Genomic DNA, 22,183 nt, shown 5'->3' on the forward strand with positions numbered 1-22,183 from the left:
TTGTCTGAGCAAGTGGCCCAGGTGTATCCAGTGATCATCATGAGTGGATGGGATTACAGTTGAACTCCAGACAACAAAGATCAGTCCCCTAGGAGAAAATGGCCACTTTGGAGGGCAGACTCTGTGGCATTATACCTTGCCGTATATATCCTTCCCCTCGCCAAACTCCTCCGTCCCCAAGCTCCACCCTCAAATCTCCATGTATTTACCAAATGGGAACTGGCAGCCCTAATTATGACCCCTGGTCTTCCCCAGCTAAATTCAACACTCATTAACTACAGCACTGTTTTCTCTGACAAAATCTTTTGTATTACATTGTCATCATGTATTCTGTGTGACTGAAGCTGGGCCAACTCAACCCCTGGCCATGACATGTGACTTGCCTTGTTTATCCATGTCAGGCATGCAGCAATTTCACAGTTGTGATTTGAGGTACTTGTTAAGCCACTTCTGCCAGTGGGGATAGAACAGAAGAGTACCCCAAAGAGCAGTACAGAAAGCCATGCTGCCTCTTGGTGTCCCATATGCATTCCGTTTAAAGCAGCACAGATGCAAAAATGAAATGGCTTTGCTTCATTTCCCAGGTGTCTTTTGCCCTGGAGGGAAAGTGGGACATCACGGGGGATGGAGGACAGTATAACCAAAGAAAGGATGCTAAGGTCTTGGTCTCCTCTCACCTGCCAAGCTGTGCTGAAAAGTATAGGAGGCAAGTAGGGAGGCAGGATTGGCATCTGGACTCATCCGGCAAGCTGCCAGTGTTGGCCCTTTCCTTCCCTGACCAGTATAGATATTTTCAGAAGCGCACGCATTCTTGTATCATCTGACTGTTGTTGCTGTGCCAGATGGTGAAGGCTCTAAAGTCTGTTTGTGAGAAGTCTCTAGTGTATCGGGTTTTTGGTTATGTGGAGATCTTGTTACATAACAGGCTTTCCGGCTTATCTTCCTCCCAGATGCCTAAATTACTGCAAAGGAAAAGTACAAAAGGAAACAGAATGTAAATATATATAAAAATTTAGTAGAACACCCCCCTCCCTTTCTCTGTTCTCACCATGTCACTGGAATCTGTGGAGTTCCATGTACAGAAGCATCAGCTGCAATTCAACCACATTTGTTATTCTCAGTAATACCTCGGTTGCATGCAGTCTCATGCTAGATGAATAGTTTGCGTATATTCTGCCAACTGCAGAATGCCTGCAGACTGCTCCGAGCTTGGTAGCTGGCTGTGCCAGACGGCCATTGGCAAAGGATATGCAAAATACTTTCCATGTTGAGGTGCTGTGCTATGTGTGCCCTGCTCTCTAGTGAGACCTGTGACACCTGCGTTCAAAACACAAGTTGTCGCATACAATGTTTAAAACCTCAGTTAACTTTTCACTCTAATAACTGTGGGATTGTGTTTTTTAAAGGGCTCTGAAAAAGACTACCAGCTGTGGGTGAATTCTGGGAAAGAAGATGCACCGTATCCTCTCATTGGTAAGAATGCTTTTAGCCCTTTCGCTTTATTATGATACGGTCTGCTGACCTCTTTCAGTAATGTATAATACAGTCATTAAAACAAATAGCTTCATGCATGTTTGGTTAAGATAATTCCTTCATCTACCAGGATCTATTCCTAATGGCTTTTTTGAAAAGTAGTTGAGTTTTTCAGTTTTATATACAGTGGCTTAGATCCACCAAAGTGTTTTCCATAGACAGATGGATTTCCACTTGTGAAACACAACTTTCTCACCTCTTTCCTCCCAAAAGGGAGGAGTTAAGAAGGCCATGCTCCACAGATAGATATTCTTCCTTCCATGGAAATGTTTTGTTGCCAACAAGAAGAGCTGAATGGTAACTAAATCTTCTGCTGAATGGCCTGATATGGTAGCCAAAAGTGGAGTAATGACTTGATCTCTAATTACCTTACAGTAATTACAGAATAACAACGTATGAGCTACCATATCTTTTCTCTCTGCACCACAAGGATTTTTCAACAACACTTTCTGGAAGTATATTTTACATTTATTTTATCTAGCCAGTTCATTTTCAGTCCTGCTCCTTTTCCAGGCCTTCAGATAGGTGAGAATAATTAAAAAGAAAAGAACTTGCATAAAACCAAAATGCCGTATTAAATTACATCTCCTTCACACCTGCTTAATCCTGACTCTTGAAAGCCAGCCCAAACTTTCAAGGAGATTTTGCAGGTCAGGCAGAGAAGTGGACAGGCTCAAAATCGGATGCATATCTAAAAGAAGGGCATTCCAGGGTTGTCAGTCAAGGCAGTCGCTACCAGCACCTCTGTTGGGTGCAGGTGCTGTTGGATGCCTCTGTACAAAAGGCTTTAGCTCAATGGTATAGAAGCAATGTCGTTTCACTGAAAAGGACAGCAGAAGTTTTTAGACCCTAGATGGATGAGAGCTGAATAAATCAAAAGCTTGTTGGGGAGAGGGGATATTCTATGCATGCCTTGGAAATGCAATTAATGTGATGCATTTTACATAGGGCTACCTTTGAGAATAGGATTGCCAGACAATGCCTTGAAACTGGTGAGAGGACTGTTGGTGGAGATGTGGGGGGGGGGGGAGCTGCAGTGCTGGCTGCAGCGCTACATCTCTCCAGTAAAAGAACTGGAAGTGACATACGGGAGCTCTAAGAATTGTTGGAAACTCTATGGTAAAACATGGTCCCACAGCCTGTGCTATGGGGTTGGTGATGAAGGGGTTGGAGCATCTTTGCTATGAAGCCAGGCAGAAGAGTTTGGGGAAAAGTTAATAAAGAAGTTAAGAAAAAAGACAACTGCAAGGGAACATCATGATTGAGATTTATAAAATTATGCATGCAGTGGAGAAAATTGGTAGAGTTTTTTCTCCCTTGCTTGTAATAGTAGAATTCAGGGGCACCCAGTGAATGACAAAAGAAAATATTTCTTTATACAACAAGTGCTTAAACTGTGGGATTCACTGCCAGCAAATGCAGCAATGGCCAGAAGCACAGATAGGTTTAGAAAGGAGTTAGACAGACTGATGGAGAAGAGGTCCATCAGTATATCCTAGTAATGGTGGCTAAAAGGAACCTCCATATTCAGAGGCAGCAAACCTCTGAATAGCAGCACTGGCAGGCAACATTAGGGGAGGGCTTCAGCTTCTGTTGCCTGTTTGTTGGGAGCTTCAGGGCAACTGCTTGGCTGCTGTGCGTTCTTATACAAAGCCCAGGTGTTCTCCCACAGAGCTTCCCACACTCCCTGTTTTTACAGCTACAACTTTGAAAACAGATGGAAAGAATTTCAGTTCACAGAGCATCTCCCTCTGCAAGCCCAAAACATAATTTTCTCCTTTTGAAATTGTATCAGACACTAACCATGATAGCATTCTTAATACTCTCCCTAGATCTTAAATTGAGGCTGCCGGGGTCCCTCTTTCCATCTCTATTGGATTTTCAGTAGGAGTTGCACAGAAGGCAAATTGCGGCCCTACTGCTTCTGCTTTGTTCCCTGACTGCCATTCCGCCCACTAGCAGATTTCTGGCTCCATAGCTTCCAAATCAATGTTAGATGATTAATGCTTTGCAGCATTTCACAGAGACGGACAGGGAGACTGACTGTGGACTATTGCGACCCAAGAAAAAGCATGCTTGAATTCATTTGATGGTTCTAATACTTCTTGAATCCGTTCAGGGTTGCAGAACACCTTGATTCTCATCTGTGCGTATTTGCTGTGATCTGAAATACAGACTGATTTTGCACTAGGGCTTGTTCCGGGTAGAGACCCCTTTTGCCCCTGGGGCTTCTCTCCAGTTTAGCACAAGTTGCCCCGGAGCTGCGAGTTGGCGCGCTGCTTTTCCGCAGCAAGCAGAAACTGCAGAATAGTGGCACGCCAACTCACAGCTCTGGGACAACTTGTGCAAAAACGGAGAGAAGCCCTGGGAGCAAATGGGCTGTCCACCCGGAACAAGCCTAATGTGAAATCGGTCACAGTTGAACCATAGGATCACAAGACAAAAGTTAGATTTTGTGCTGAGATGAACTTAACAAAGGAGCTGAATACAAATCACGGAAATTTGCTGTGAGGATGGGAGATTCCTTGCTGCAAAGGTCCAATTAACCCAGAACTCTGCCTTCAAAAGCTTTTGGAAGCTTTACAAAGCCAGGGCTTAAGGGTGATAACTATTCCCTATCCTCAGTATGTAGCCTTCAGGGGTATATGTCTCCAGAAACATGAGGTTTCTGTGTAGCTGTCTTGACTAAAATAGCTAATCCGTTTTCATACTGTCATTTCATTTGTTGCTTGTTGAGCCATAACGTGAATTATCTGGCCACTCCTGGGGTCGCTTCCTGTTAAGGAACAGGTAGGGGAAAATATTGGAAATCATTCAAAGGGTGATTAAGGGCTTAGAAGGGATTACATTGGGAGGAAAGTAAATGGGCATGTTTGACTTTGAGGGAGAAAGTTAGAATGGTGGTTTGAGAACAGACCAGATATTGAAATAGTTAGAAGGCTACCGTGCTAGATTAAAGACCATGGATCTCTCTGCTGAAGCTGATTCTGGAGTCTTTCCCCTGTCTCTGGTATGTTCTGTCCAGCCGTCCTGAGTACATTGTGAGCCTTCATTGAAAATGGGCAGGCCAAGCTTTCCCCAAGCACACAATGAATTGACCTTTTGACCCTCCTAAACGAGTGGAGAATTTTCTGCGGTGTATAAACACACTATTCCTCCCCCTCCCTCATTTTTGAAAAATATAACCCAATTTTGAGGAACATTCTTGTTATGGAGGTCAGAGAAAGGGAAAAAAGCACCTTTCATCTAACATTCAAATGTTTCTTTCACAGAGCACAAACTGCAAACTTGGCTGCCAGTGTCCTTTTCTTCTTTTTTAGCATAATTTGATATATATATACCAAGCCTCAAACTGACTTCTGTGATCTCACAGAGTTACTTTGAAGTATAACCGCAGCTTGAGCTTGCTGTGTATCCATATTCAACTCCTTTTTGGACAGATGTTCAAAATCCAAACTGGATGGACATGGAGCCCAACAAGCAAACTATTCTTTCTGTTTCCAGAAAGAAACAGAAAGAATAGCTGTGCAGTGTACAGTGAGCAGAGCCAGTGTGGTGTAATGGTTAAGAGTGGCGGATTCTAATCTGGAGAAATGGGTTTGATCCCCTGCTCCTCCACATGAAACCTGCTGAGTGACTTTGGGCCAGACACAGTTCTCTCAGAACTTTTTCAGCCCCACCTTCCTCACAAGGTGCCTGTTGTGGGGAGAGGAAGGGAAAGAAATTGTAAGCCGCTCCGAGACCTTAAAGTAGAGAAAAGGAGGATATAAAAACCAGTTCTTCTTCTTGTTCTTTAATGGGCTGGCTGTCCAGAGTGCTGATTGGCTGCCCCTTGTGACAAGGTGTTAAGTGACCTTGCTGCATTCTCTGGGGTGCTGTGGTTAAATAAATAAATATTCTAGGCCTTTGATTGTTGATGTTGTTTTACTGCTTTTGGCCTGTTTTTATTAATGCTCTTGCATTTCATTAAGGTTATTTATGTTGGGTTTTTATGCAATTCTTTAACATTATGATCATATTAGTCTCTTTGTGTTCTGCCTTCAAGGTTCTTCCTAAACAGAAAAATGTGTTTTAAATGTTCTAAATAAATAATTGCAAAGCCACATCCCCATTCCATTGTGCAGAGCTGTGTTTTGGAGGGGGGGGGTTCCCCTTTGTTTTTAATGGGTGACTTTTAAAAGATGCCAAATAAAACATTAAAATGGATAAATATGTCAAGTACCTGAGGAAGGAAAGTTGTTTGTTTATCTGTTTAAAGCAAAGACATCCATGAAAGTTGCAGAAATCTACTTTGGAAATGAAGCCAGTAGAGGGTATGGAGAAACAAAGTTTGCCCTGCAGCAGGAAGTTCTGTTCCTATTCCTAGAGAGCAGATAAAGTCTATCCTCACCCTAATTTGCATCTTCTGAAATATTATTTATTTACTTCATTCATAGTCCCCATGTGAAGGGAAGGGACAGGACCTACATCTGCCTTGGGATGTACAGTCTTTTTTTCAGCATTGTCAACGATAAGTCAACACATGAAAAATGCAGAAGTTTCACTTTAATTGCTTAGCTCACTCACAGTAGTCATTGATAGAAGTTAGCATTTGTCCTGTAGCCCACCCAGCCAGTTTGCTCACCATCATGTCCACCTGCTTCCACCCAGGCTTTAGGTTTCTTGTCCCAGCATGGGTCCAACTCCTAGGGTGGGTGGGGAAGATAAGCAGGGATTTGATGCCATAGACTCCACCCTCTGAAGCTCCAGAGGAATGGGTCTGTGTAGTCTGGAGATCAAGGGTAATTCTGGAAGAATTCTAGGCTCCATCTGGAGGTTGAGGACCCTATCACTCCTCCAAATGGTTCTTCCCGTTTGCTTTGTTGCTGGGCTGCTCCCTTCCTTGGAGCTGTTCCCTGGCCCACCCCTTCTCTTCCAAGTGGTATGGTACCCAGGACTGCAGCATTACCTTTCTCTCTGAGACTGAAGCTGGGCTGCATCATTTAAAACAAAGCAAGAAGAACAATAGAAAACATGCAACTGACAGACAATTTAACTGGCTTGGAAAATTAAAAACAACAGTGTACTAAAACAGTGAAATATATACAAAGTAGCAGTGTAGTCCATACAAAATGCTAGTAATAGTTTATGTGGTAAATAGTAATGGGTGTGCATAACTTTCCCTGAAATCAGTTGGCCTGAAAAATGCTGTTCTGACAGGATGGTACCTAGTGCGTTTTAGTGGGCAGAATGCCATCAATATGCTGTTACAGATTTATGTTAAAGATCCTACTCCTCTTTCCTAACAGTTTACATACTGTGATAAGGCAAGGAGGGGGAGGTTGAGAAAAGAAGTTAAACAGAGACTGAAACAGTGAGGTACATTAAGCAAAGGTAGAGAGGGGGTATCAGAAAATGGGGTGTGGAGATATGACTGGAAGCTGACTGAGCGAGTGTAGGCTTGGTCATGAGGGATGAACACGTTCCTTCTGAGGTTTTTAGAGAATAAAGATCATTACAACATCCCCAAGAAGTATTCTGGCATTGCCCTGAATCTCCACTCAGCGTCAATGAAATCCTCTTCCTCTTTCTCTGAACAGGACATGAATATCCTTTTGGAATTAAAATGAGCCACGTTCGAGACACTTTGCCTCAGATGCAGGGATCAAAGGACTGCGCCTGCCCTCTGGACCTTCAGGGGGCCTTCCTGATAGAACAGCTGCCCCGGGAGCTTCAGTGCCAGTTCATACTCAAGCCAAGCCGCCTGGCCTCAGGCCATCAGCTGAACGGTGAGTCTCTCCCCTCACAGAAGCCTCCTTCAGAGACGACTGGCAGAGTAACTCTATGTTGAAACCAGCCAGCATACAAAAGAGAGCACACCAGAGAAAAGAGACTATGCTAGACAATTTTCTTATTGCAGTGCGGGGGGGGGGGGGGGGGAAGGAAGATGGGGAGTGTTTAGGCATTCTTTTCTTATTAGGATGAGACTTAAGATACAAACATGCCTAAGCCAGCAAGGAAATAGCCACATTTTTCTATTATATAGTCTGCTGCTTGCAAATAACTAGAGCTTTTGTTCAAACCTGCTGTACCAGACCCTCTTTCCTGGTAGCAAGGGCAGAAGATGTGGGGCCCAGTTGCCCATTAGTCTGTTGGTTTTCTCATAAGCAAGTCTCAGCTTGTGAGCCTTGTGTGAGTGGCACTTTGAAGGCAAAAAGGAAAGGGGTGGGAGAGAGAAGAACGGATTATACTTGAGGTCTGTGACACAGTGGATTTCGAAATGTCTTTTTTCAGGTAATTCTTTCCATCTTGAGTTGTAAGGCAAGGAACTCCTGTATGTCTGCCATGAACACTTGAAGCTGCTTTTATGGAGTCAGGCCATGGGTCTTTCTAGTTCAGTATTGTCTACTCTGACAGTGGCCTTTCAGGGTTGAAGGAAGGTCTTTCCCAACACCTGGTGCTAGAGACCTTTTAGTTGGAGATGCCAAGGACTGAACCTGGGACCTTCTTCATGCAGAACAGTGGTTCTACCAGCGAGCCATGGAATCCCTATTTGTTGAAGAGATCAAGAGTTCAAAACTGGATTTCAGCCTTCAACTTCTATTTTGAAGTACTGTACCCTGAATTTCCCAGTTTGCAGCCTGAATATCCTAGTGTGGCCTGAGCTGTGTGGGTTGGGGAGCTAGAGCAGGTTGGTGACACTCATTACTTAGATGGGAGGCCTCCAAGGAAGGCTGGGGTTGCTACACAGAGAAGGGCAATGAGAAGCCATGTCTGCTTATCTCTTACCTTGAGCACCCCATGGTTGAGATGTTGTAATTGGACAGCACATTCTTCTTCATTTTTAATAAACATCACTGAGCCAGGATAATAAGACCTGTTTCTGCTCTTCCCTGCTGCAGAGCCCACCCTCTCATCCAGCCCTTCCTCCTTGTTTCATAGTTTGCTGTTTCTAAAGCAGCCTTGCCAGTCTAATGAACACTATCCAGAAATTCCCCCCTCTGTTTTCATTGACCCTGACCTGAATGGCCCAGGCTAGCCCAATCTCATCAGATGTCACAGGCTAAATAGTGTCAGCCCTTGTTAACTCTTGGATAGGTGACCACCGGGGAAGCTCAGGGTTGCTATGCAAAGGCAGGCAATGGGAAACCACCTCTGTTTGTCTCTTGCCTTGAAAACCCTATGGGGTTGCCATAGGTTGACTGTGACTTGTTGGCATTTTCCACCACCACCATCTTCACTGACACAGATACTCTAATTCAGGAAGTGGAGTTGTCCATTCTCAAAACTTTGGCCCATTTTGAGCTCTGTCTGTTTACTTATGAGGATGATCACACTTTTAGCTTTCCAAATGTACTCTTTATATGAAACATAGACTGATTACTCACTAGCAGTTGCTCCACCCCCAATCTCAAGTGATCAATTCCCCACCAGTTGCTGCACAAGTGCATTTTGATCCACAGCTCCTTCCAATTTCCCTCATGGCTTCCTGCTTTTGTTTTTAGAGTTCTGGAAGCCATGAGAAAAATTGGAGGGAGCCGCGGATCAAAACGAGCCTGTGCAGCAACTGGTGGGAAATTGATCGCTTGAGCTGGGGAAAGCAGAAGCCCAGGGGTGGAGCAACAGCTAGTGAGGAATCGGTTATACTGTCTCTCTCACCATTTCCAGTACCTGCCAGCTATTTGAAAAATGTAGGTTCTCTTGCATTTTTCAAATATGTCTTCTCGGAACAGCTTTGTGGCTATAGAAAGTCCATTGTGCTACAATATATATGAAACATAGTTCAGGATATGTTGCATACTTGCATTTTCAGTAGTTTCTTTGAAAATATGAGGACTAGAACCTTTAGAATTTTAACACTTAAAATTTTACCACAACAAGCCCTGGAGATTATCATTTGTGATGGAATTTAAGATCTGATACAGAATTCTCAGCCTTCTTTTTTGAAAACACAGTAATTAAATTGTGTGGCCTATGCCTGGTGATGGTTCTGGGAAAACTCAATGCCGCAGCATAGCTAAAACTAAATGGATGTGAAATCCTTCCTTCCTGCTGAGACACCCCAGGAGAGCAGTTCACACTTTCCCAGAATTTCCATAACATTTAGCATGACAAAGGGTCCCAGAACAGGAACACATTGGTGCACAGACGCACTCCAGCTATGCTTGTTTTGTCAAAGTCAACTGGCCAAGTCTCAACCTGGCTACAGGAAGACACCCAAACCATTTGATGTCAAAGGCACCTTGTCTCTTATAGGGCTATTTTTCTACAAGTTGATAGACACTTAAATGTCCACAATGTTTGTTTCTCAGCAAGACCTTTTATATTGATGCTGCTACCATTTCATGCGGTATATTTTATTGCCGTGGACTGTCTGGCGTCCAAGTACTTATGTAACCATCTGTTACAAGGCAACAGAGTATAGTTACTTGCCTCATCAAACCTTGGTAACTGCAGAAATACGCCAACATTATTTTTAAAAAATGTAGAAAAGACACAAAAACTGCTAAATAAGTAAGTGCTCTGTTTTCTTCTGAATATTCAGGATATTTCTTAATAGATTGTGACACAAAGATAAGGGGAATGTATCTTTTAAAATGACATATAGATTAATACACTGTTGTTTGAGTGCTGTTCCAGATGGCTTTCTTGGGAGATGATCCTATGCCTGTTTACTCAGAAGGAAGTTGTGCTGAGTTCAGTAGAACACTGCAGTAAGAGTACAAGGGGACATTTCCTGTAGTCCCAATCCAGAGCCAGGAGCATGTTGACCTACCCTTGTGTAATAGACAAAGGGTAGCCTGACTTCATAGGATAGCTATGTCTCATGATTGCCACTTAAAGCGCTTTTCAGCTCACTATTCTGCAAACCACAAAGGGAGTTTTCAATGAGCTGTGCCTAGGCTCGCCATTTACTCACTGACAGTGGGCAAGCTCTCACTCTCAAACTCCCGACATCCATGGTGATGCTCTAGGAATTTCTCTGTCTGTGTGGGAAAGGACATACAGGTTGGAAGGACTCCTGAAATGTCACTTGGAAATGATGTCACAGCCTTTAATTACTTTCTTAATGTATTCATCCATCATAAATGGCCTAAGAACCTACTTTGTGATCTTCTCTGAGCCCACTTAAGGAAAGAATGGTATATAAATTGAAATAAATAAATAATCCTTCGTGACTCTCTAGGAATTTCCCCAATCACTATGGTCTTTACCATAGAGATTGGGAAATTCCTAGAGCATCACAGAGGACTGTGACATCACATCCACTGAATCTCCACTTTCCCCATGTGTTTTTTTTTGTCAAGTTCCAGCTAATTTATGGCAACACTGTTGAGTTTTCAAGGCAAGAGACATTCAGAAGTGGTTTCCCATACCTGCCTCTGTGTGGTGACCTGGTAGTCTTACATCCAAATACTGACCAGGGCCGATCCTGTGTAGCTTCCAAGATCTGACAAGATTGGGCCAGCTTGGGCTATCCAGGTCAGGGCACCCTCCCCAGGTACCATACCGCATTTCCCAGCACAGAGCTGGTGACCCTGCTGGTCTCTGCTTCCTGAATAAATGTTTTTGGCCATACAATCCCATTTCAGCTTCCCAATGCTTTACAATGCGTATGTGAATTTTGATCTTAAATGATACAACTTGGGAGCTCTCAGCATTTAAAGAATTGTTAAAACTTTTTTTTAGAGCACCGGTAATGGGGAAGAAATGTTTGGATGTTCATCACAAGTGATGTCATGGGCACACTGTCCAACAGTTGCTGATGACACTTGGCACAGCCATTTCCCACAAAGCATTTGCTGCACAACCGATGTGCTATTGTGTTGCTGTTTTCTCAGCAATACAGTAGTAAACATTTTTTTAAAAAGCAATACAGAAATGTTAGTTGAGTACAGAGAATAATGTTCTTTCCTTGGAAGTGCTGTCTTGAGAAAGGGCAACTAAACAGTGTGGGATTATTTGAAAGCACAACCTACTTGAAGAGAGAAGAATACAAGCACTGTAGAGTTAGGGCACAATCCCTGGGGCTCAAGCTGCATTGGGATCTCTGCAGAACTGAGAGGTGAATCAGCACCTCTCTTCTGCCACATGAGACAGACACAGAGGGAAACCAGGTTCACATAGTTCCCATGACTGTCACATTTTCTTATCTGTCCCTTTCCCCCCAGGAGTTCAGGGCAATGTTCATGGTTCTCTCCTCCCCATTTTATCCTTGGATCCACTCTGTTGGCTGTGTAAAAGTGATTGGACCAAGGACAGTAGAGATTTGGACCCAGGTTTCCTCAATGTTGCTTGTATTATAACCACTGTTCCACAGTGCCTCACTACTTGTTGATTCCCATCTATCATTCTTACATTAACACTGAAATCACAGAAGAATGTTCGTTATTTTAAAGATTATGCCCCACCTTTTGGTCAGATGGTCCCAAATGCAATGCAGATTAAATGGAACACAAAACAAGACAAAAGATCAACTCAGCAGGGCTTGGGCTTGTCGTTCCAGTGTCCTTCCTCAAATTTCTCCCTGGGCAACTGAAAGTGGAGCAAGAGGGGAGGAATCAAGTTCCCTTGTGTCTGCTGCTTCTCTGGCTAATGGCTGAGGCCAGACTGGTCTCCAAGATGTGGTGCCCTTTTGGGGGGAGTAAGGAGATGTGACCGTTGGGCCCCTGACCAGTAGCCAGGTGGCTCAGGAGTCTGGTAGTGCCCCTCTGGAATTATTATCACAAGTGATAGCAGAGGCAGTGGGTACCCTAGTTGTGGTAGCCTGCAGCTATTTCAGCTTGGCCATTAGGCCAGTGGAGCTTACAGGATGGATGTAGATGCAGCAACTGGAAAGGGCTAAGAGGGCTGATACAAGAAAATAGGATGGCTAGAGAAGAAAGCTGGCTTGTTCCTGAAACCAGAGAGCTGAGGATTTCCAGGAGTGTTTCTAAAGTCAAGAATGCCGTTGTTAAAGCCTGTGGGTCTTCATCTGTCAGTTTTAGGTGAAACATCTGCAGTTCCCTCTGCTGGCCAGCTGTCATGACCACACATACCTTGCATCCAGCTTAGTGCTGAAAATCACAATTCTCATTTAGGTCTGGGATAAAATTAAGTGTCTAGATCCCCTGGTTCACAACAGTGAATAAACACACACACACACACAAACTAAGTTGTTCCCAAATTTCCAAAGCAAGTTAAGCACAGTAATAAAATTTACCAGACTTCTGTTTTTCACACAGCTGTGATTTGTTTTCATTTGACATCATGGACTATATTATGGAAAGAATTTTCACCAACCATTATAAGTTTTAAAATACAGTGCATTTTGAGGCAGGTGCTGCTGACCTGACGGCAAGCTTTTAGCAGAGTCTTCCTCCCATTCCCAAAGTAAAAGTGAACTAAGAGTGCCTGCTGGGCAGACTGACAATTTAGCCTAAAAGCATGATTAATATTCTGCTGCACTTCAGGGATATGGAATGAGGATGAACAATCATATTTGGTCTGATGGTCCCATTCCCAATTATAAACTAATGGGGGGGCCTTAAAATGTGCATGAGCGTACATGCCCCCCCCAAATGTTCACACAAATATGTAGACTAATCCATTCTAATTACTGTACAAACTACACGTGTATAGAATTTCTTGTCTATACATGCATAAGCAGTGGGTTGGAATCTCTGAAAGAACTTTCCCATGTTCACCTCTCCATAGCAGTTCTCTCCAACCACGAGAAAATTCATTCCCAGCGTTGCAGGACCTGAATGGACTAACAGCCACATGGGTTGAGAGGCGGCATTGGGAAATGAGACAGAATTGGTCCTTCCTGCCTCTTCTGGGAGTGGAACTGCACTGACAGAAGAAGGAGAAATGGCAGCTCCATCACATTTCACTTCCTCACTGCAGCCTCCTGATCTGTGTGACTCTGCATGGATCCCACAGTCCTGGGGAAAGGGCTGCTTCGGGGAAGGGGACATGGGAAAGACCCATGCATGTCAACACCTTTTACTGATGGGTGGGGGAATCCCTCCCAACCCAATATTTGTAGTGAGGTGTGGTGGTGGGAGTCTCAGACTAATATTGGGAGACCCAGGTTCAAATCTCATTCTGCCATCAAAGCTTGCTTGGGTGACTTTGGGCTAGTAATTCTCCCTCAGCCTAACCTACCTCACTAGGGAGCTTGTTGTAAAGATGAGATGGAAAAAAGGGAGAACAGCCTTGTAAACTGCTTTGGGTCCCCACTGATAAGAAAAGCAGCTTATAAATGGAGTGAATATATAAAATAAATCATCTCCATGTAGCATGTACCTAAAGCAGAAATGAAAACAAGTGCATACTACTAACCCTAAGTGGATACCCTGAACACAACTGCACTACACTTTAAGAGCATATAGCTGGTTGCTATTACAGTCTTTGCCTAGCGCATAGCAAAACTCATTAATGGTAGAAAGGGCCTGTTATTCTCTTTGATTGACTGAGGCCATCTTAGCTCCATCTTGAGTTCATTTCAGAGCTGGCAAATGACTGTCTGGCGCTGTATTAGCCACATGAAGAACACCAGATGGTGTGCTTCCTGTTGTTATTTATTTATTCACATTTGAAGTTTGCCCTGCTCCCACTGGGTTCAGATTGGCATTCATGGGAGTGACCATTTTTATCTTCACAACAACCCTGTGAGGTTCAGGGAGTTGGACCCAAGTCAACTACTGAATCTTCAAGGCTGATCTGAATCAGGATCTCTTAGGCCTCTCTAACTACACAATAGCGGATCAACAGTAAAAGTCCACCCAGAAGAAAATATTCAGCTTCCTCGAACTTGTGGTCCAGAAGGACCGTGAATGGGCTTTATCTTTTGCTGGTTCTTTGTTGTCTCTGCAATGGAGACAGGGAAACTAAGTGTATATGTGAAAATAAAATGGATTGGGTTCCTAATACAGGAAAGACTTAGATGCAAAGAGAGCCAGCAGGCTTGATATTTCACAATCCCATCTGTACAGACAGTAGGATTTCTGTCACTAAATGCAGTTCCTGGAAAGTCATCTGAATCCCACATATTATCCTCTTAGGCAGGTACCATACAGAGGAGAACAAAAATCAGCTCTGTGGCAGCCATTTGTGCTCCTGAAACTTGCCTTCTCATTTCCAGAACCATAGCAACACTTAAAATAAGGATTGCAATTTGAATTCCTTTTCTTCTAATGAATTGTAAAAGAACACCTTCTTTCTCTTCTCAGAGTTAAGTCAAAAGCCATTTAAAAGGAAAAGATCGATTATCAACTGGGCCTTCTGGAGGGGCACTGGCGCCCCACTGGACAATGCGCCACCATCACCAACATCTCCTTCTTCAGGGAAGCTCTTTGGCCTTTCGCTCTCCACCATCTGTGAGAATGACAACCTGCCCAAGCCAGTCTTGGTGAGTTCACAGGGCTGAGATCTGAAAGTCTCTTTGACTGCCTTAACACAGGAAGAGTAGCGAGGAAGTTCTAGCACGTACCGTGAAAGGGAGAGCCGTATATATGTGGTTTGGAAGGCTGATTCGATGATGGAGATGTAAGTGCTAGTTTATATCTTAAATGGGCACAGTAGTAAATAATTTATTGGACCATTTTTTGGTTGTCTTTCCATGAGAAGCATTCTCAGGATAGCTTATAGAAGGTGGAAGGCCTGCTCTTCTGCAACACAGCATACCTGTCTTCTGCCATCCTGCCTAGAATCTGGCAGGCTTCACAACTGGCTTTAGAATGGGAAAAGAGAAGGGGGTTGCATCGCCTTGACCCTCTTCCTTCTCCTGACTGGCTCACTCACCCTTTCTCCTGAGTTATGTGTACTCAGCTTTCTTCCTCCCTGGCCTAGCTTGGAACCCCCTCTTTTATCTGACCATGAGTCCCACCTCCTTTCTCTGGGCTCAGTCTGACTCTGTCTCAGTCTCCCTCTGGAACTGATAATGGTAGGTGGTCAGTTAACTGCTCTCTAGGCTGCCAATCTTCCATCTCCCTCCCCTTCTTCCTACTGCTTTGGGCAGAGCCTTCCTTCCCTGTCTTTTACACAGGCTCAGCCTGGCTGCAGGCTCCTGTTTACCTGGACCCATGCTGGAGGGATTGACTTCCCACCTCCCTTCCTGCTGCTATGGCTGCTACCAGGTCTGTTGGGACCCTCATTGCTCTCCCTGCTATTGCTTCTTCCCTGCCTGTTTGCTCCATGCAAGGCCTGCCTGAGCTCCCCATGGCTCACGTGGTTGTGAAGGTGGGAGTCAAATCAGCGCTGGGACCTGGACTGAAGGTAGCAATAGGCACATTCTATATAAGCATAAAATCAAATGAAAAACCCTTGGTGTCCTGTCCAAGGTCTTCTTTGGTTGATACTTAAGAGCTTCTCAGGGATTTAAATGGCTGCCAAGAAACTAGGAAATCCTGTCTTTGGGCACATTTGCTACTGCTGAGGCAAAATATTTCCTGTCAGCAGCAGAAAAAAAAATTGGGGTAACTGATAGCTCCCAGCTACAGTGGCCATGCCTTGGAGCCCTGGCTGCCTGCTGCCACCCAGTAGAGTGGCCGGGGGAAATTAGGAGAGAGGGTTTCATCCCAGATTCTGTTTCTTCGTCAAATATATTGTGGTGCTTTGATGTGAGTCCCCAAAGCCGTAATGGCTCAATGAGTTGGTAGTTCAATATTAGCTGATAATAGATTACCTCTTCTTCCCAGATTTGCTGGGAGCACACATGCTTCAGAAGGAGGAGACATTATACCATTTAGGGTTGCCCAGGGCTTTTATTGAGCAGGAATGCAGTTCTGGCTGGCTTGGTGTCAGGGGGTGTGGCCTAATATGCAAATGAATTCCTCCTGGGCTTTTTCTACCATAAAAAAGCCCTGGGGTTGCCAGCTCTGGGTTGGAAATACCTAAAGATTGTAGGGGTAGAATCTGGGGAGAGTGGCTTTGGGAAGGAGAAGAATCTAAGCAGGGTATAATGCCATAGAGCCCACCTTCCAAAGCAGCCATTTTCTCCAGGGGAACTGATCTTGGTCATCTGGAGATAAACTGAAATAGAGGGAGATCTGGAGATGCCACCTACAGGCCGGCAACCCTAATATTATTTCAGATTACAAATGAAGCGGGGGGTGGGGGGGGAGTGCTTCTTCTGAATGCTTCTCCAAGTGAAAAAAAAATCCTGCAAATGGAAAGCTGGCACATCAGTAAGATGGTTTTGGATCAGCCCTTGCCACTATGTTAGTTTTCAGTGAGATTTTGACATTGTGTTCAGAGGTATAAATCCCAACTGCAGCCTGAAGAGATTCAGCCGTTCCATTTTGTGTTGTAGATCCAGGTCAAGATTGTGCCATTAGCTAACTTGCAAAAGCAGACAGGAATATAAAAATCCTATGGCCTGTCGATAGAATAAAAAAATTATTTCTAACTCAGCTAAATGATCACTTTTCAGATTGAGGTAATCAGATGGTTTTTAATCCTGCTAGATGCAAGCAGTTTGGAAATGACCGCCCCCCCCCCTCTTATCTCAAACTTGGAAATGACCCCCCCCCCCCTCTTATTTCAAAGGCATATTTGCCAGGGAAATGTACCTATGCTTTGAACATAATCAGAGTGGGATTTCATGCTCCACTTCCAGTAGATAAGATGATACGAACTCAATTGATTTATGCTACAAAAGGCATGAAAGCATGTCTTGGAAACTGTCTCAGAAAATGCAACCTAGAGTTTGCCTACCCCTCAGCCTTAGATTTGGTGTACCCTAGCAGTGGGGTATCTGTGTGTGCCCGACTCCATAGGGGCTGTGTAAATTAGTCTTTTTAATGAAACAACATCTCTGCACATAATTAGCAAAGAGCCACGCTGGAGGTCTTTGTGGGTATCTCATACATACACCATGTTCTTTGCCACATTGATGTAGGAATGGCGTAGTCTGCAGCCTCAGATTCATTAGGGGCAGGAAGACCCTCAAAATCCTGGACAAGATTGGGGAGATGAAGGGAACCAATAGACTGCTTGGGAAATGTAGCAGGAAGGAGTAACTGTGGGGCAGCTCCAAACTGTTTCCCAGTGGTGGGGACACCAGGGAAAGAAGGATCAGAAGTTGTATGGGTAGGAGATTTTTCAGACAGAAGCAGCTCTGGGAGTTCAGGGTGTGAGAGTTGCTGAAACAAAGACACAGGTAGATAGGGTGATGGGGATTGTAGCTTTCAGCCAGGTGGAACAGTGTTTCTGTTTCTCCTGGATGGAGGGGTTTTTGCTAACCCGGTAGTATTATGGCACTTTAAGTGTTATTCCCAGAAATCAGTGGTTCAGATCCTAGCATTATCAAGCTGCATTTTCAGGTGGTTGTATTTCTGTGCAGTGTCTACAATTAAATCATAATCTCTTTTTCTAAGGAAGACCAGACTATATGTCAGGGATGGGCAGTGGGGAGGCTGGGGAGGGGCAAGCCCAACCCCTCCCCCATGCCGCCTCTGGCCCTTGCTCGTAATTGCTGCCCCAAGCACATATACATGCATGCCCTGTAAGTTCTGCTCAAATGAATGGTCATATTGGATAGTAAAGCTACTTTGTGTTTTTAGACAGACATACACAGTGAATTGAGCTCAGGACTCAGTCACCGGTTCTTCCTGTTTCCAAGAGAAGCTGGTGCTGCTGAGTGTGATTGACTGGCCTTTGCAACAAGCATAATGTCACCTTCCCACCACTTCCCCACCCACCTGTGAAGAGTATTGATTAGTTGGCTTTTGTAGCAATCACAAAGCCCAATTTTTAAAGGCTAAATATTCCCAAATTGATTCATTTTCCTTTTTTAATTTTAATAAAAGCTGCACTAAACAAACAGTTGAATGAATAAATGTTCTGGGTGTCTGAAAAAGAAAGCCTGCTTTTAAAAAGTTTAAAACCCACCCAAAGAATCAGGGGTGGGGGAAGCAGGCCAGAAGAGCCGTGGATGGGCCAGTTCTTTCCCTCGGGCTGTATGTTTGACACCCCTGCTCTGTGCTTTCTTTTTCAGGATATGCTTTCCTTTCTCTATCAAGAGGGGCCTTTCACTCGAGGTATTTTCAGACGTTCAGCCAATGCAAAATCCTGCAGGGAACTGAAGGAGAAACTTGACTCAGGAGCTGAAGTGCACTTATTCTCCGAGTCCATATTTGTGACAGCTTCTGTGTTTAAGGTGGGGCTCTTCTTCACTCTGGCAAGAATCCTATCAGAGGGTTGTCTTTTACTGAGCTAAGCCACATTTGTAGTCTGCCTAGCCTGAATAACAGCAAGACTCTTCAAGAACTAAAGCAGAGTTCAGTCCTACATCCAGAGAGGTGCCAGGGCTTTAATCTGTGGCCTTTTAAATGTAATAATAATAATAATAATAAATTTTATTTATATCCCGCCCTCCCCGCCTAGGCGGCTCAGGGCGGCTAACAACAATTCAACATTAACATAAATAGATAAAACATTGAATTTAACAATTAAAAATAAACATATAAAAACCAGTTAGTTAAGTTAAAATACATAGTTTAAGTTACATTATATATATCTGGCAGCAATAAAACTGTTCTGGCGCTGGTTCTGCCAGTTTAGATAATATTATAGATGGCGGTTCTTCGTTCCTAGCAGCTCAGCAGTCAATATAGTTATAAGCTTGTCTAAAAAGGGCGGTCTTGCAGGCCCTGCGGAACTGATCGAGGCTCCGCAGGGCCCGCACTTCCTCCGGGAGCTGGTTCCACAGTGCAGGAGCCGCAACTGAAAAGGCCCGTGCTCTGGTGTTTTGGAGTTTGACCTCTCTCGGCCCAGGGATGGTCATTTTATTTTTACCCACTGACCTCAGTGCCCTCTGGGGTTCATATGGGGAGAGACGGTCCCTTAGGTAGGCTGGTCCTCGGCCATATAGGGCTTTAAAGGTAATAACCAACACTTTGTACTGGACTCGGTAGGTAATTGGCAGCCAGTGCAGTCCGCGCAGCCCCAGCCGTATGTGCTCCCATTTCGAGAGCCCCAATAGTAGCCTGGCCGACGCGTTCTGCACCAACTGCAACCTCCGGGTCCAGCACAGAGGTAGCCCCAAGTAGAGGGCATTACAGTAGTCCAATCTTGAGGTGACCGTTGCATGGATCACTGTTGCGAGGTCGCGGCGTTCCAGGAAGGGGGCCAACTGCCTTGCCCGCTTCAGATGGAAGAATGCTGACTTGGCAGTGGCTGCTATCTGGGCCTCCATTGATAATGAAGGCTCCAGTAAAACACCCAAACTCTTTACCTGGCGCGCTGGTTTCAATGGTGCGCCGTCGAAAGTTGGGAGAGCTATTTCCCCTCCCCGGGCGCCGCAGCCCACACAAAGGACCTCTGTCTTCGCTGGATTCAACTTCAGCCCACTCAACCTGAGCCACGTCGCTACAGCCTGCAAAGCCCGATCTAGGTTCCCTGGAGTGGAGCCAGGCCGGCCAAATGTAAGCCATGCCTGGTACCCCAGAGATATTTTTTGGAGTTCTGCTGTTCTTATTGAGAGCTGAATCCTCCAAATTTTCCGTATTGAAATCCCCCTTGGAAATCATGGGAAGAGCAGGTCTGCATTCTGCAGATATGATCTAAATAGCCAGGCTTTCTCTATAAGCATATATTGGGTGCTTTCTACAAGCAAAATACATTACCTGCTGGGGTGACAATTAGGGTTTGTGGGCAAGACAGAGCAAGTTCCAAAGGCCTTCTCTTCAATATATTCAAGATTAAATTGCCTAAAAGGCTTTTGACATCTTAAAAGACTAGCACAGCTGCTGTGAGTCAGAGCACTCATTGTCAAAGGCCATGAAAGCTTATGATGCAGGAAGCACAAGCTACTCTATGAAGACAGTGAAGTGAGCTGGTCAAAGTTCAGATTGTGAGAACCTTGACTTCAAATGTTCTCAGCTAAGAGGTGAAGGCTGAGCAGAGACTGACTTGTTTGCCAGCTTTGTTTCCTGCCAGTATTCCAGAAAGTTCAGGAGGACCCATTTTATGTTCGAGTGGGAATTTGAACTCAGATCTTCCTGGTCCAAGTTCAGTATTCCACCACATTGACTGACAGCAGATAGTGGTTCTCGCCCCACCCTCCAACCCCAGTATCAAACTGTTTAGTCCCTGCTTCATTTATTAAGTGGGAAACTGATTGCTGTTAAGATGCATCTATGGAGGCAGAAATTTTTGAGACAAGACTATCTTTTTTAATGCTGTTCTAGTGTATGAGCTTTAAAGGTTACTTTAAAAGTGACTAGTCTGTATGAGCTTTAAAAGCGGCAAATGTGGAGACTTGGGTATCACTGTATTGACCCTTTCTTCCCCCTTTCCCTGGACAACTGATTGTTCATGTGTTTTGTTCTCCTTTCTCTCTCAATAAGGATTTTCTTCGTAATATCCCAGGCAGCATTTTCTCATCCCAGCTCTGTGAGCACTGGGTCTCGTTAATGGATGAAGGAAACTGTGAAGAGAAGATACAAATAATCTGCAGGTAGTATTAATTGTGCAATTCCTTCTGTTATTTAAAAAAAATATGCAGAAAAATGAAAACTGAAATTGCAAGCCCAGAATTTAGATTTGTGGGGCTTGACTGTTCACCAAGTTAAACTCTCCATTTTGGTCTTTATCATAATCTGCTCACTACACTTTTAAAAAGTGAATTCAGACTACAGATCCCTATGTTTTTAACAAAAAACATGGTAAAATTTACTTGGAAACTTCATTTACCATGAAATGGGGCCTACATTGTCCCAAAGTAAGGGCTTCACTGTGTGGGGAGGAGAATCTTGGGGCTAATTTTGTGCAAATGCAATGTTGTGTTTTAAAAAAATTATATTTGTATGTTTCTAGACTAATGGAACAGCTCCCCAGGGCCAATGTGGTTTTGTTGCGTTACCTCTTTGGAGTGTTACACAGCATAGAGAAACAGTCTGAAGACAACCAGATGACTGCTTTTAACTTGGCAGTCTGTATCGCACCCAGCTTGCTCTGGCCTCCAGCTCCTACAAGCCCTGGGACGGAGGGCGAATTCACAAAGAAGGTTAGTTCAGCAGTGCTCAAGTCCTCTTTTGCCATCTGGGAGCATCGCTAAGGGAAGAGATGTCCTTGAGCCAAGTTTTACCCACTCCCCACTCAATCTTTGCACACTTTGCAAAAGCTGGTCTTGTTTCCTGATCAAAAAACTGAAGCATGTTCTTTGCTAGAAAGATGGCAACGTCTCATGAGTATGTTGCACAGAGTTTCTAGTAGGGGCCAGACCTAGGGCATCAGCTTCTCCTTTCCATCACACACACATGCTCTGTAGTTGAATTTCATCCAAAGTCTTAGGGGTTCAGAGGTGGAATGCTAAAACAGATTTGCCATTAGTTTCTCAGAGGCCCGTTCACACATTCAGCAGGATTAAGAGGTAAAACACTTCTTGGGCTATACCAAGTGTGGAGTTGGCATGTCTGAATACTCTCCCATGGAATGACCTTCTTGCAACTGGAAAACTCATTGTAGTGGCGTCAGGGCTCAGTTTACCCTTCCCTCTGACATGGTATGCCAAGGGATTTTATTTGCAAAGGATACCCACCCCACCTGCAGCCCGAAGGGTATATTCCCTCCCCATTCCCTTTACCACTTCATTCTGACAATAAACTGGCCTTAAGCCTGTGGTAGATCCTGTGTTTAATTTTGGAATACTTAATTATTTTACGCTGTTAATATAATAGTG

The 22,183-nt window shown here is 44.3% G+C and overlaps 1 protein-coding gene across 2 annotated transcripts in view; it reads left to right on the top strand.

The window, feature by feature from the left end:
- Positions 1-22,183, top strand: part of ARHGAP20 (Rho GTPase activating protein 20) — a 123,858-nt gene that overhangs the window by 97,134 nt on the left and 4,541 nt on the right. For both annotated transcript variants that reach the window (XM_060234836.1, XM_060234837.1), the window contains 6 exons: positions 1,407-1,473; positions 7,113-7,301; positions 14,730-14,908; positions 18,497-18,658; positions 20,850-20,959; positions 21,319-21,508. In XM_060234836.1, the coding sequence (XP_060090819.1) occupies positions 1,407-1,473; positions 7,113-7,301; positions 14,730-14,908; positions 18,497-18,658; positions 20,850-20,959; positions 21,319-21,508 (897 nt within the window). The remainder of the gene's footprint in view (positions 1-1,406; positions 1,474-7,112; positions 7,302-14,729; positions 14,909-18,496; positions 18,659-20,849; positions 20,960-21,318; positions 21,509-22,183) is intronic.

The sequence above is a fragment of the Heteronotia binoei genome, chromosome 3 (assembly GCF_032191835.1).
Source record: "Heteronotia binoei isolate CCM8104 ecotype False Entrance Well chromosome 3, APGP_CSIRO_Hbin_v1, whole genome shotgun sequence".
NCBI classification, from domain to species: domain Eukaryota; kingdom Metazoa; phylum Chordata; class Lepidosauria; order Squamata; family Gekkonidae; genus Heteronotia; species Heteronotia binoei.